Source organism: Dreissena polymorpha, chromosome 10 (genome assembly GCF_020536995.1).
Source record: "Dreissena polymorpha isolate Duluth1 chromosome 10, UMN_Dpol_1.0, whole genome shotgun sequence".
Taxonomy (NCBI): domain Eukaryota; kingdom Metazoa; phylum Mollusca; class Bivalvia; order Myida; family Dreissenidae; genus Dreissena; species Dreissena polymorpha.
In genome coordinates this window covers 42758020-42773545 of record NC_068364.1, presented here as the reverse complement: position 1 = coordinate 42773545, position 15526 = coordinate 42758020, and the positions used below count along the sequence as shown (strand labels likewise).

General features: G+C 39.2%; 2 protein-coding genes across 11 annotated transcripts in view; both read left to right on the top strand.

Moving 5' to 3' along the window:
• LOC127847549 (uncharacterized) overlaps window positions 1-7621 on the top strand; it is a 72326-nt gene extending 64705 nt beyond the window's left edge. For 2 of the 3 annotated variants that reach the window (XM_052379559.1, XM_052379558.1), the window contains exons 2-4: window positions 5054-5096; window positions 5352-5423; window positions 5637-7621. In XM_052379559.1, the coding sequence (XP_052235519.1) occupies window positions 5054-5096; window positions 5352-5423; window positions 5637-7486 (1965 nt within the window). In that variant the 3' untranslated portion in view covers window positions 7487-7621. Of the gene's footprint in view, window positions 1-4761; window positions 5097-5351; window positions 5424-5636 lie in introns of those variants that run through there. The other variant, XM_052379557.1, reaches the window with a different exon arrangement.
• The window catches only part of LOC127847546 (mucin-5AC-like), a 127317-nt gene that overhangs the window by 33774 nt on the left and 78017 nt on the right, over window positions 1-15526 (top strand). The gene's annotated exons all lie outside the window — the stretch shown is intronic.

Below are 15526 nucleotides of genomic sequence, written 5' to 3'. Positions count from 1 at the left end.
TTTCTGAACTTAAGAGAAAATGTTTTCATTCTGATTCAGTCTGTAAAAAACTAACTTAAAGGAAAGCATAACTATACTTTCTTGTGGTGACTTAAAATACAACACCAAAAGTCTTACATAAACATTTTTCACTTAGCAAACTTTTGATTTTGGCAAATGGAGCCAAATGTGTTTGTCCACTTATTCATGTATCCGCAGTATCGATCGTTCTCTAAGTGAACGTACGGTGTTGAAACCATTACTTGTCATGTAAATCACCGTTTTTATATCACAAGTGTCTGCAACGGAAACACTCAAAGGAGTTCGTTTTGACCGCTTAATGGTGCCAAAGAATTACATGTTAAATTGAATATAATTTAACCCATTGATCACCTTAGTGAAATCATGTAGAATTTATATGCAGAGAATGTATATCATTTACCAACATTTTTTCAGGTCAAGATTATTCAAAAAGCTAGATGTGTATCTAGTAATGGAAAAACAATTATTATGAATTGTAAATATATGCAAACCAGGCGGGGGGGGCATGCGTATGCGGGAGCTTACCGGGTTTAAGTGATGTTGGTTGGAACTTACTTCCGAGATGGCGTCGCTTTCGTGTTTTTCGAGATAGAGTAGCGGATATTTTCACCCGGTAAGCCACTTGATATTTATATATCTTTTAAATGATTACGAACGTTCGGCTCTTAAGTGTTTGCGCTTCCCGCTTTTTTTTGTTGCAAGATCGTAGACTCCACAAATGTGCATTCTACTTACGAGACGTTCGAGAAATCGGATGTACACATATCATTTTCTCTTACAATATACAGTATAGCCGCATGTGTACAGAAAAATATTACTAAAATCAAGATTATTTTTACTTTTCCGTCGCCGTTTCATCTCTTACTAATGTATTTCCCGAAACTTTGGATTAACCCCTTTTTTTGTAATTGACTTCCTTTTTCAGCACATTTTTTGGACCTGACTTCCAAATGACTTCCTTCATATGTTGAAAGGTTTTACACGAAATATCTGTCGTGAATGACTTCCGCATTGGTGCGGCTGTTTTGTAGACGTAAATGACTTCCGCATTGGTGCGATTGTTTTGGAGAACATTATCTCTTTATAAATCAAGAGTTATCTTTTTTAAATTAATTGTTATATTATTAGTTTGTATTATTATACATTTTCTCACATACTTAACGCTAACATTTGCTGTGCTTAATATAAGGCATTTGACGGTATTTTTTACGCAGTGGGATTCTCACCTGTTTATTTTAACACATATGAACATCCTCATGTTTGAATATGCCTCAATCGGAATACTATGCTTACTAAACGCAATACTTTGCTTACTATATCCAGGTATAAAGACGCCAGTTACAGACATTGAAGATAGCAAGATTAAAAAAGAAGGCGTTACGAATTGTTTTCCGCTCTAGAAAGCGAATGATACATGAAAACTCAGCAATCAACAAAAAAGATAACGTCGAAGTACCACGCCAGTGAAACACGAAAAACATTGACATATATGTGCAATATAAGTGTAATTAAAGAAAACAGAAAAGGGTAAAGCCGGTTCGATACTATAAAGAGGTTGTTATGACCAAATGCTACCATTATTGCGATTTCGAAAGTCTGATATAGGCCATGTCCTAATAGGGGTGCCCATGCATCCCCTGGGATTATTTTTGACCTATACAAAGTTGTTCAGTAACTCAAGTAAGTAAATTTTTGCACTTGTCCTCAAAGATAAACTCAATTGAAAGTGTGCATATCAACCACTTTCCATGGCAACCGCCACTCAAAGTTAGAAAATGGTTCAGGGCGACTATATCACATAATCATTATATTATATCCTATCGTAATACAACCAAATTAGTGTTTAAACAAAGGTTACACATTGTGCTTCATTTTGAAGACCAAATTATATATTAATCCTATTTGCATATTCATTAATATTAATGAGAATCTCCGAAAATCGGGAAATCGGGAAATTTTCTCAAAATGTAATAAATGTTTGAAAAAACTGTTTTAAAACCATTGTATTCTTTCTTTATATGACTGGAAATAGCAATAAAGATGAGGAATTTTGCAGTAGCATTTTTTGTTGCCATACCTTGTTAACTCAGAGTTATTCCCCTAATTAAAAAGCCATTTGCATTGCAACTTGTAAACAGTAAGAATGTTAAAGCTATATACATTTTTCCAATCCCAATATTGCATTTCTGATTTTGTAAGTTAATTTTACCTTAACTATTTTCCTTATTTTGAGTAAATAGAAATATTCAAGGAAAGTTGTAACATAATACAAGGGTTATTTTCCTGGAAAACAAAACGTGTCATAGTACTCGGATGTGACATCATTAGGATAGTAATAGATCAAAGTAACAAAGAAAAACGGTCTTATACAAATCATAAGTTTTAATTGAGCATATATATCTGTTTTGATATGTACATTCTCAGATATTCCATGCCATTTCCAGTTGTTTGCAGTAATTATCCAGATTTATCACTCAGTGAACGCAGTTTATGTTAATATGAATTGATCATTTTAATACTTGAAACTGTTTAACTACCAAAACTTTTATATATCTAGTTTGCGAAGTACATTATCACGTTTTAACCTGATAATCAACTTGCTCAACGAATTAAGAGGTATGTCTGCACGCACATTCACTTTACCTTCCTCCTTTAGAAATCTTTTTACCAACCATTTTGAAGTAAGCACAGGTAAGATGAAAGATACCAATAAGGACAAAGTGGTTCTTGTATTTATCTGGGTTGTTTAATATCAAGGTAAAATGTAGTGACTGTATATGCCTGTTTGACCTCACTTGTAGCTTGATCTGCATATCTCAGGCACGCCTGTACTGTACTGTACTGTGTGATTGGATGATTGATCACATGATAGTAATCGATTATGGTAAGCCAAGTCGGTGATCTTCCTGTAACTGATACAAATCCTGTCCAGCCTGGTATTTCGTGTCCATGTGCAGGCTTATCATTCCTTATGAATATCCAAAGAATATTTTTCTCATTGCTTACAGTGATTGATAGCTCGTTTTCTGGATATGATCTTTGTTTAATTATGTAATGTGGACTCTTTCGTTGTCAAACCCGCAGCTCGGTAGTTCCTCTTCTACAGGTGCTGCAAGGAGTCTGTTCTTGGTTCGAGGTATCTCGCCAACAACTGGACCAACACCACCAGGATCATATGTTTCACAAATTACATCCTGAAGCATTATTCCGTGTGCAGTATGGACTGAATAAGTGTTGTCAGTTGATGACTTCTGTACGGATGTCTCAATGTAATGGCAATTAACACATGTTTGGGTAAACAAATATAACATAATTAAGACATAAGGCTGGGCACCAGAACGGTTTAATAATCCACGTCTTTATGCCAATTGATGTCTTATAAATTAACAGTTTCACCACGATATGTTTTATTATGTCCTTCGGAAGAACATGATACAAATACGATCATTTTACATGATACCATGCCATACCATAATCCGAATTTCGATTTCGACTTAACAATATGATGTACGATGAACTAAATATACATAGCACGTTTCTTTAAAATTCTCTTTGTGGAGGCACACTTTTATTCAAACAGGTAAACATGTATGTGTTAGCGAAGAAGGAATTGTCACGTTTTTGTTGTTTTCGGCCTTTTGACGATGATAAGTTTCCTTTGTCTAAGCGAAAAAAAGAAAGTGGCGTATTATAGTCGACGAATGACAACTTATTTTTCTCGAATGACAAAAATATATTTTGAGAATTGACGGCAATTTATTTATTTACTAGATGGAAGTTGGCCAGTCTTAAATTTCTTTTAAACCAGTCATAATTTGCACAAACGTTTCAAAATCATGTTAAAAAAATCATGACTGCACCTCATTACTACTTAATTTATTTCATTTCGCTAATATCGGATATTTAAAACAACAAAAACACATGTTTAACAATTTAGGCATATGGGAAGTTTTGATAGGGCGTAAAATATAAAACTACCCTAATGGACATCCGTACACATGAGAAATCAAGATTGATAATAAAATGTCGTAACTTTATTTGATTTCCGAAATTGGGAAAGAATTGAATAAAAAAGTAAGTGAATACGTTCTACTTTGTAAAAATACGTTATAATTTAAGTTTTCATTATTTACAACACTAATTAATAACAACAATGTTTATTTTCAATATACAGTTTGTATAATTCATATCACTAATTTAAAAAAAGTCATGTTTCTGTTTATAAAACGTAACGAAAACTTCGATTGCAATTGTTGTTTATAAAGGAAGTAAATTATATGGGTTGCAACGGGTAGCAAATTGTTGTGGAGTCAGGTCTGATACCGTTTTGCGGGTCTGGTATTTTCAGGTCGGGTCGGGTATAAATATGAAAGCAAGGTCAATTATTATTTGTTCCAACTGGAAACAAAGAATGCGTTCGCCATTTTTTCCAGGAAGTAATATCTTGGCATTTCTCTGCAAATCATCTTTAACAGTTAATATATTTTACAAATATTACTAAAGAAAGACATAAAACATTGTTTTTAACATACTTGATATTAAAACATGCTTAATTTGTCTTTTCAAAAAATATTCTGAAGACTTCGTAACAAAATGTAGGAAAACGGAGTTAACAGTTATTTACAGAGATATTCCAACACTTTTATTCAGTTTAAATGTTATGAGAAAAACATAAACATTATATTTCATAAAAGTGTCAGGAATTTGATTTTATACATGAACAGCGTTAATGATGTCAAATATGGATTTATTAGACACCTGAAGACCAACGGAGTGCAATATTTGGTGGACCTATCAGGTGAAAGTATGGTGACATAATTGAGACTAAGTTGCCTTAAGCTCGACTGGATTAATCTGGGATCAGCAATGATGAATAACACGATTCAATATCGTTAAGAAGTTTTTTTTTCAAATACTATACCCGAACAAAAAAGTTTGAGTTAATGTTAATGAACAAAATAATGCCGGTATTTTCGGATTCGCGGTGTTTCCCTGGAACAAAATAATCAGTATGTGTTGTTTTTGTTTCCAGATGCATAACATGACCATCCGTATAGCAGTTATAGTACTGACAGGTATTGTACACATTATCATGAATTTTACACATTATACATTATTGATAGAGCAAAAACAGTAAAACCTTTTGTACACAAAGAGATGTTTCAGAAAAATCTAAACACAACTTTTGAAATGTAATCAGAATATTCATTCATATGTACATGTACTATGCATAAATGTACTGGCACCGCTAAAATAGATAATATATATCTCCGTTCGTGTTTCCCATACATTGTATTCACAACGTTAAACAGAGACAACATATATTTCAGTAATGATGACAAACATGGTCGAAGCGTTGAAAAACGGTGATGTATGTATGTGTTCAACAGTGTCTACAAACGGTATGAAATAAATGTTTTAAAACCTTAGATATGAATTTCACATTAATTATATATTATTTGCTTTGGCTTTTATTGAAGAAATAACACATTTGAATTTGACAGACCAAACATATTAACATGTCTCGTCATCGATGTCGTATATTTTTTAATCGAGACGCAAAGTTATGGTAGACATTGTTTCATAAAAGATAATAAATAAATACATATCAACAGGTTCACCAACAGTATCAACAACATCTTCTTCAATTATAACGCCATCATCAATGTTCGTACCAAACACAACAACCGCACCAAAATCAACAGCCGCACATAACACAACAACCGTACCAATATCAACAGCTGCACATAAAACAACAACCAAACCAAAATCGAGAGCCGCACATAACACAACAACCGCAACAATATCAACAGCCGCACAAAACACAACAAACGCACCAATATCAAAAGCCGCACAAAACACAACAACCGCACCAATTTCAACACCCGCAAATAACACAACAACCGCACCAATATCAACAGCCGCACATAACACAACAACCGCACCAATATCAACAGCCGCACATAACACAACAACTACACCAAAATCAACAGCCGCACATAACACAACAACCGCACCAAAATCAACAGCCGCACAAAACACAATAACCGCACCAATATCAACAGCCCCACATAACACAACAACCGCACCAATATCAACAGCCGCACATAACACAACCACCGCACCAATATCAACAGCCGCACATACCACAACAACCGCAACAAAATCAACAGCCGCACATAACACAACAACCGCACCAATATCAACAGCCGCACAAAACACAACAACCGCACCAATATCAACAGCCGCACATAACACAACAACCGCACCAATATCAACAGCCGCACATAACACAACAACTGCACCAAAATCAACAGCCGCACATAACACAACAACCGCACCAAAATCAACAGCCGCACAAAACAAAATAACCGCACCAATATCAACAGCCCCACATAACACAACAACCGCACCAATATCAACAGCTTCACATAACACAACAACCGCACCAATATCAACAGCCGCACATAACACAACAACCGCACAAATATCAACAGCCGCACAAAACACATCAACCGCACCAATATCAACAGCAGAACAAGACACAACAACCGCACCAATATCAACAGCCGCACATAACACAACAACCGCAACAATATCAACAGCCGCATATAACACAATAACCGCACCATTATCAACAGCCCTACATAACACAACAACCGCACCAATATCAACAGCCACACATTACACAACAACCGCACCAATATCAACAGCCGCATATAATACAACAACCGCACTAATATCAACAGCCCCATATAACACAACAACCGCACCAAAATCAACTGCCGCACATAACACAACAACCGCACCAATATCAACAGCCGTACATAACACAACAACCGCAACAATATCAACAGCCCCACATAACACAACAACCGCACCAAAATCAACCGCCGCACATAACACAACAACCGCAACAATATCAACAGCCGCACAAAACACAACAACCGCACCATTATTAACAGCCGCACATAACACAACAACCGCACCAATATTAACAGCCGCACATAACACAACAACCACACCAATATCAACAGCCGCACAAAACCCAACAATCGCACCGATAGCAACACCCGCACATAACACAACAACCGCACCAATATCAACACCCGCATATAACACAACAACCGCACCAATATCAACAGCCCCACATAACACAACAACCGCACCAATATCAACAGCCGCACATAACACAACAACCGCTCCGATATCAACAGCCGCTCTTGACACAACAACCGCACTAAAATCAACAGACGCACAAAACACAACAACCGCACCAATATCAACAGCCGCACATAACACAACAACAGCACCAATATCAACAACCGAACATAACACAATAAACGCACCAATAGCAACAGCCGCACATAACACAACAACCGCACAAATATCTACAGCCGCACATAACACAACAACCGCAACACAATCAACAGCCGCACATAACACAACAACCGCACCAATATAAACAGCCGCACAAAACACAACAAGCGCACCAATATCAAAAGCCGCACAAAGCACAACAACCGCACCAATATCAACACCCGCACATAACACAACAACCGCACCAATATCGACAGACGCACATAATACAACAACCGCACCAAAATCAACAGCCGCACATAACACAACAACCGCACCAATATCAACAGCCGCACATAGCAAAACAACCGCATCAATATCAACAGCCGCACATAACACAACAACCGCACCAGAAACAACAGCCGCACATAACACAACAACCGCACCAATATCAACAGCCGCACATAACACAACAACCGCACCAAAATCAACAGCCGCGCATAACACAACAACCGCAACAAAATCAACAGCCGCACATAACACAACAACCGCACCAATATTGACAGCTGCATATAACACAACAACTGCACCAATATCAATAGCCGCACATAACACAACAACCGCACCAATATCAACAGCCGCACATAACACAACAACCGCAACAAAATCAACAGCCGCACATAACACAACAACCGCACCAATATCAACAGCCGCACAAAACACAACAACCGCACCAAAATCAACAGCCGCACATAACACAACAACCGCACCATTATCAACAGCCGCACATAACACAACAACCGCAACAAAATCAACAGCCGCACATAACACAACAACCGCACCAATATTAACAGCCGCACATAACACAACAACCGCACCAATATCAACAGCCGCACATAACACAACAACCGCACCAATATCAACAGCCGCACATAACACAATAACCGCACCAATATCAACAGCCGCACATAACACAACAACTGCACCAAAATCAACAGCCGCACATAACACAACAACCGCACCAAAATCAAAAGCCGCACAAAACAAAATAACCGCACCAATATCAACAGCCCCACATAACACAACAACCGCACCAATATCAACAGCTGCACATAACACAACAACCGCACCAATATCAACAGCCGCACATACCACAACAACCGCACAAATATCAACAGCCGCACAAAACACATCAACCGCACCAATATCAACAGCAGAACAAGACACAACAACCGCACCAATATCAACAGCCGCACATAACACAACAACCGCACCAATATCAACAGCCGCATATAACACAATAACCGCACCATTATCAACAGCCCTACATAACACAACAACCGCACCAATATCAACAGCCACACATTACACAACAACCGCACCAATATCAACAGCCGCATATAATACAACAACCGCACTAATATCAACAGCCCCATATAACACAACAACCGCACCAAAATCAACTGCCGCACATAACACAACAACCGCACCAATATCAACAGCCGTACATAACACAACAACCGCACCAATATCAACAGCCCCACATAACACAACAACCGCACCAAAATCAACCGCCGCACATAACACAACAACCGCAGCAATATCAACAGCCGCACAAAACACAACAACCGCACCATTATTAACAGCCGCACATAACACAACAACCGCACCAATATTAACAGCCGCACATAACACAACAACCACACCAATATCAACAGCCGCACAAAACCCAACAATCGCACCGATAGCAACACCCGCACATAACACAACAACCGCACCAATATCAACACCCGCATATAACACAACAACCGTACCAATATCAACAGCCCCACATAACACAACAACCGCACCAATATCAACAGCCGCACATAACACAACAACCGCTCCGATATCAACAGCCGCTCTTGACACAACAACCGCACAAAAATCAACAGACGCACAAAACACAACAACCGCACCAATATCAACAGCCGCACATAACACAACAACAGCACCAATATCAACAACCGAACATAACACAACAAACGCACCAATAGCAACAGCCGCACATAACACAACAACCGCACAAATATCTACAGCCGCACATAACACAACAACCGCAACACAATCAACAGCCGCACATAACACAACAACCGCACCAATATAAACAGCCGCACAAAACACAACAAGCGCACCAATATCAAAAGCCGCACAAAGCACAACAACCGCACCAATATCAACACCCGCACATAACACAACAACCGCACCAATATCGACAGACGCACATAATACAACAACCGCACCAAAATCAACAGCCGCACATAACACAACAACCGCACCAATATCAACAGCCGCACATAGCAAAACAACCGCATCAATTTCAACAGCCGCACATAACACAACAACCGCACCAGAAACAACAGCCGCACATAACACAACAACCGCACCAATATCAACAGCCGCACATAACACAACAACCGCACCAAAATCAACAGCCGCGCATAACACAACAACCGCAACAAAATCAACAGCCGCACATAACACAACAACCGCACCAATATTGACAGCTGCATATAACACAACAACTGCACCAATATCAATAGCCGCACATAACACAACAACCGCACCAATATCAACAGCCGCACATAACACAACAACCGCAACAAAATCAACAGCCGCACATAACACAACAACCGCACCAATATCAACAGCCGCACAAAACACAACAACCGCACCAAAATCAACAGCCGCACATAACACAACAATCGCACCATTATCAACAGCCGCACATAACACAACAACCGCACCAATATCAACAGCCGCACATAACACAGCAACCGCACCAATATCAACAGCCGCATATAACACAACAACCGCACCAATATCAGCAGCCCCACATAACACAACAACCGCACCAATATTGACAGCTGCATATAACACAACAACCGCACCAATATCAATAGCCGCACATAACACAACAACCGCACCAATATCAACAGCCGTACATAACACAACAACCGCACCAATATCAACAGCCCCACATAACACAACAACCGCACCAAAATCAACCGCCGCACATAACACAACAACCGCAACAATATCAACAGCCGCACAAAACACAACAACCGCACCATTATTAACAGCCGCACATAACACAACAACCGCACCAATATTAACAGCCGCACATAACACAACAACCACACCAATATCAACAGCCGCACAAAACCCAACAATCGCACCGATAGCAACACCCGCACATAACACAACAACCGCACCAATATCAACACCCGCATATAACACAACAACCGCACCAATATCAACAGCCGCACATAACACAACAACCGCTCCGATATCAACAGCCGCTCTTGACACAACAACCGCACAAAAATCAACAGACGCACAAAACACAACAACCGCACCAATATCAACAGCCGCACATAACACAACAACAGCACCAATATCAACAACCGAACATAACACAACAAACGCACCAATAGCAACAGCCGCACATAACACAACAACCGCACAAATATCTACAGCCGCACATAACACAACAACCGCAACACAATCAACAGCCGCACATAGCACAACAACCGCACCAATATAAACAGCCGCACAAAACACAACAAGCGCACCAATATCAAAAGCCGCACAAAGCACAACAACCGCACCAATATCAACACCCGCACATAACACAACAACCGCACCAATATCGACAGAAGCACATAATACAACAACCGCACCAAAATCAACAGCCGCACATAACCCAACAACCGCACCAATATCAACAGCCGCACATAGCAAAACAACCGCATCAATATCAACAGCCGCACATAACACAACAACCGCACCAGAAACAACAGCCGCACATAACACAACAACCGCACCAATATCAACAGCCGCACATAACACAACAACCGCACCAAAATCAACAGCCGCGCATAACACAACAACCGCAACAAAATCAACAGCCGCACATAACACAACAACCGCACCAATATTGACAGCTGCATATAACACAACAACTGCACCAATATCAATAGCCGCACATAACACAACAACCGCACCAATATCAACAGCCGCACATAACACAACAACCGCAACAAAATCAACAGCCGCACATAACACAACAACCGCACCAATATCAACAGCCGCACAAAACACAACAACCGCACCAAAATCAACAGCCGCACATAACACAACAACCGCACCATTATCATCAGCCGCACATAACACAACAACCGCACCAATATCAACAGCCGCACATAACACAGCAACCGCACCAATATCAACAGCCGCATATAACACAACAACCGCACCAATATCAGCAGCCCCACATAACACAACAACCGCACCAATATTGACAGCTGCATATAACACAACAACCGCACCAATATCAATAGCCGCACATAACACAACAACCGCACCAATATCAACAGCCGCACATAACACAACAACCGCAACAAAATCAACAGCCGCACATAACACAACAACCGCACCAATATCAACAGCCGCACAAAACACAACAACCGCACCAAAATCAACAGCCGCACATAACACAATAACCGCACCATTATCAACAGCCGCACATAAAACAACAACCGCACCAATATCAACAGCCGCACATAACACAGCAACCGCACCAATATCAACAGCCAAATATAACACAACAACCGCACCAATATCAGCAGCCCCACATAACACAACAACCGCACCAATATCAACAGCCGCACATAACACAACAACCGCAACAAAATCAACAGCCGCACATAACACAACAACCGCACCAAAATCAACAGCCGCACATAACACAACAACCGCACCAATATCAACAGCCGCACAAAACACAACAACCGCACCAAAATCAACAGCCGCACATAACACAACCACCGCACCAATATCAACAGCCGTACATAACACAACAACCGCAACAATATTAACAGCCGCACATAACACAACAACCGCACCAATATCAACACCCGCATATAACACAACAACCGCACCAATATCAGCAGCCCCACATAACACAACAACCGCACCAATATCAACAGCCGCACATAACACAACAACCGCAACAATATCAACAGCCACACATAACACAACAACCGCACCAATATCAACAGCCGCACATAACACAACAACCGCTCCAAAATCAACAGCCGCACATAACACAACAACCGCAACAAAATCAACAGCCGCACATAACACAACAACCGCAACAAAATCAACAGCCGCACAAAACACAACAACCACTCCAAACACAACAGGGAGTCTGGCACTGAAAAGAAGAAGGAGGTCTTCCGATGAAAATATTGGGTTTTGGACTAATGGAAAATGTCGGTGTGACGGTACCGTGGAAACCCATAGAATCGGTATGATCCTGTTATTTATTTTATTCACCGCATATTTAACGTATGTTGCAAGGTTAAATGTCGCACTAAACGTTTGACTTTAAATGCTGTAATCTGACAAAAAATGTTGTTACCAACGTTACATGTCGCAAAACCGTGTGACGCTATATAATTAAAATGTAACGCAAAATTAATATGTAGCAACAAATAAGTGACGAAATAAGCCGCAGTGTCAATGATAAATGTCGCACTCCTTTATATTCATATTTGAACTAATATATGAAATCGCGAAAACTCGTGAAGGCGATAATTAGATATTCCAGAGCGATACATCTTCAATGATACCAATATGTTTATAATTATACAGATAATGTTTATCAAGTTAATCTTTTGGATTAGACAGGTGAATATTGTTTGGCTGATTGGTATGGATTTCAAACTAACAAGAATCATAACTTATAGATGTCAATGAGTACTACTAGAACCTCATTCCTGTCTTACTATTATGTGTAAGTTGTGTTATGTTATCTATTTACGACTACGGCAACAAACACTTTGTATATTGAATACTATTATCGACATTATCTTTTAATCCAGAAAGTATGTCAAGGAGATATCATGTGAGATACAGTACTCGAATCTTTTTAGCTCACCTGAGCACAACCATCTCTTGGCGAGCCATTAAGATACCACGATGTACATCGTTCGTCCGTTAGTTCATCCGTGTGTGCGTCCACTTTTTTCAAACGCCATCTCCTACTGAACATGTGGGCAAAAATAAACGAAAATTTGATTAATGTTCCGTAGTCGGTCTTGAAAAGGGTTTTATGATCCCGGTTTGATGATCAAGAAGGACATAGGTCCAAAATGGGTTTTGAACATAAAAACTTTAAAAATCACCTCTGACACTGCATGGCCCAAAGGTTTAATCTTGTTTTGTAACATCGTAGCAAAATCGTTCCGGTTCGTTGATCAATTATATCATGGACCCTCCCCCGGGCTACAAAGGCGTTTTAAAAATAAAATAAAATCTTTTACAACGAAATTGCATTGCCAAGAGGTTTAAGATTTGGTATTTAACATTGTATTGATGTATTCAAGTTATGCTCTTCTGGTAGAAACTGAACACCATCCCCCGGACTCAATTATTTGAAATTTACTTATATCTTTTTTTAAATTAAATGCTAAAGAAACAAAATAAATATAGTAATAAGCGAACTATATTTTGTAGTGTTATGTCGCGGTTTTCTTAAACTCAAAATATTATTTTAGTTAACAGTGTTTTTCAAAATGTATCTATTTGCATCCATAACACAACAACCGCACCAATATCAACAGCAGAACAAGACACAACAACCGCACCAAAATCAACAGCCGCACATAACACAACAACCGCACCAATATCAACAGCCGCGCATAACACAACAACCGCACCAATATCAACAGCCGCACATTACACAACAACCGCACCAATATCAACAGCCGCATATAATACAACAACCGCACTAATATCAACAGCCCCATATAACACAACAACCGCACCAAAATCAACTGCCGCACATAACACAACAACCGCACCAATATCAACAGCTGCACATAACACAACAACCGCACCAATATCAACAGCCGCACATAACACAACAACCGCAACAAAATCAACAGCCGCACAAAACACAACAACCACTCCAAACACAACAGGGAGTCTGGCACTGAAAAGAAGAAGGAGGTCTTCCGATGAAAATATTGGGTTTTGGACTAATGGAAAATGTCGGTGTGACGGTACCGTGGAAACCCATAGAATCGGTATGATCCTGTTATTTTATTCACCGCATATTTAACGTATGTTGCAAGGTTAAATGTCGCACTAAACGTTTGACTTTAAATGCTGTAATCTGACAAAAAATGTTGTTACCAACGTTACATGTCGCAAAACCGTGTGACGCTATATAATTAAAATGTAACGCAAAATTAATATGTAGCAACAAATAAGTGACGAAATAAGCCGCAGTGTCAATGATAAATGTCGCACTCCTTTATATTCATATTTGAACTAATATATGAAATCGCGAAAACTCGTGAAGGCGATAATTAGATATTCCAGAGCGATACATCTTCAATGATACCAATATGTTTATAATTATACAGATAATGTTTATCAAGTTAATCTTTTGGATTAGACAGGTGAATATTGTTTGGCTGATTGGTATGGATTTCAAACTAACAAGAATCATAACTTATAGATGTCAATGAGTACTACTAGAACTTCATTCCTGTCTTACTATTATGTGTAAGTTGTGTTATGTTATCTATTTACGACTACGGCAACAAACACTTTGTATATTGAATACTATTATCGACATTATCTTTTAATCCAGAAAGTATGTCAAGGAGATATCATGTGAGATACAGTACTCGAATCTTTTTAGCTCACCTGAGCACAACCATCTCTTGGCGAGCCATTAAGATACCACGATGTACATCGTTCGTCCGTTAGTTCATCCGTGTGTGCGTCCACTTTTTTCAAACGCCATCTCCTACTGAACATGTGGGCAAAAATAAACGAAAATTTGATTAATGTTCCGTAGTCGGTCTTGAAAAGGGTTTTATGATCCCGGTTTGATGATCAAGAAGGACATAGGTCCAAAATGGGTTTTGAACATAAAAACTTTAAAAATCACCTCTGACACTGCATGGCCCAAAGGTTTAATCTTGTTTTGTAACATCGTAGCAAAATCGTTCCGGTTCGTTGATCAATTATATCATGGAACCCCCCCGGGCTACAAAGGCGTTTTAAAAATAAAATAAAATCTTTTACAACGAAATTGCATTGCCAAGAGGTTTAAGATTTGGTATTTAACATTGTATTGATGTCTTCA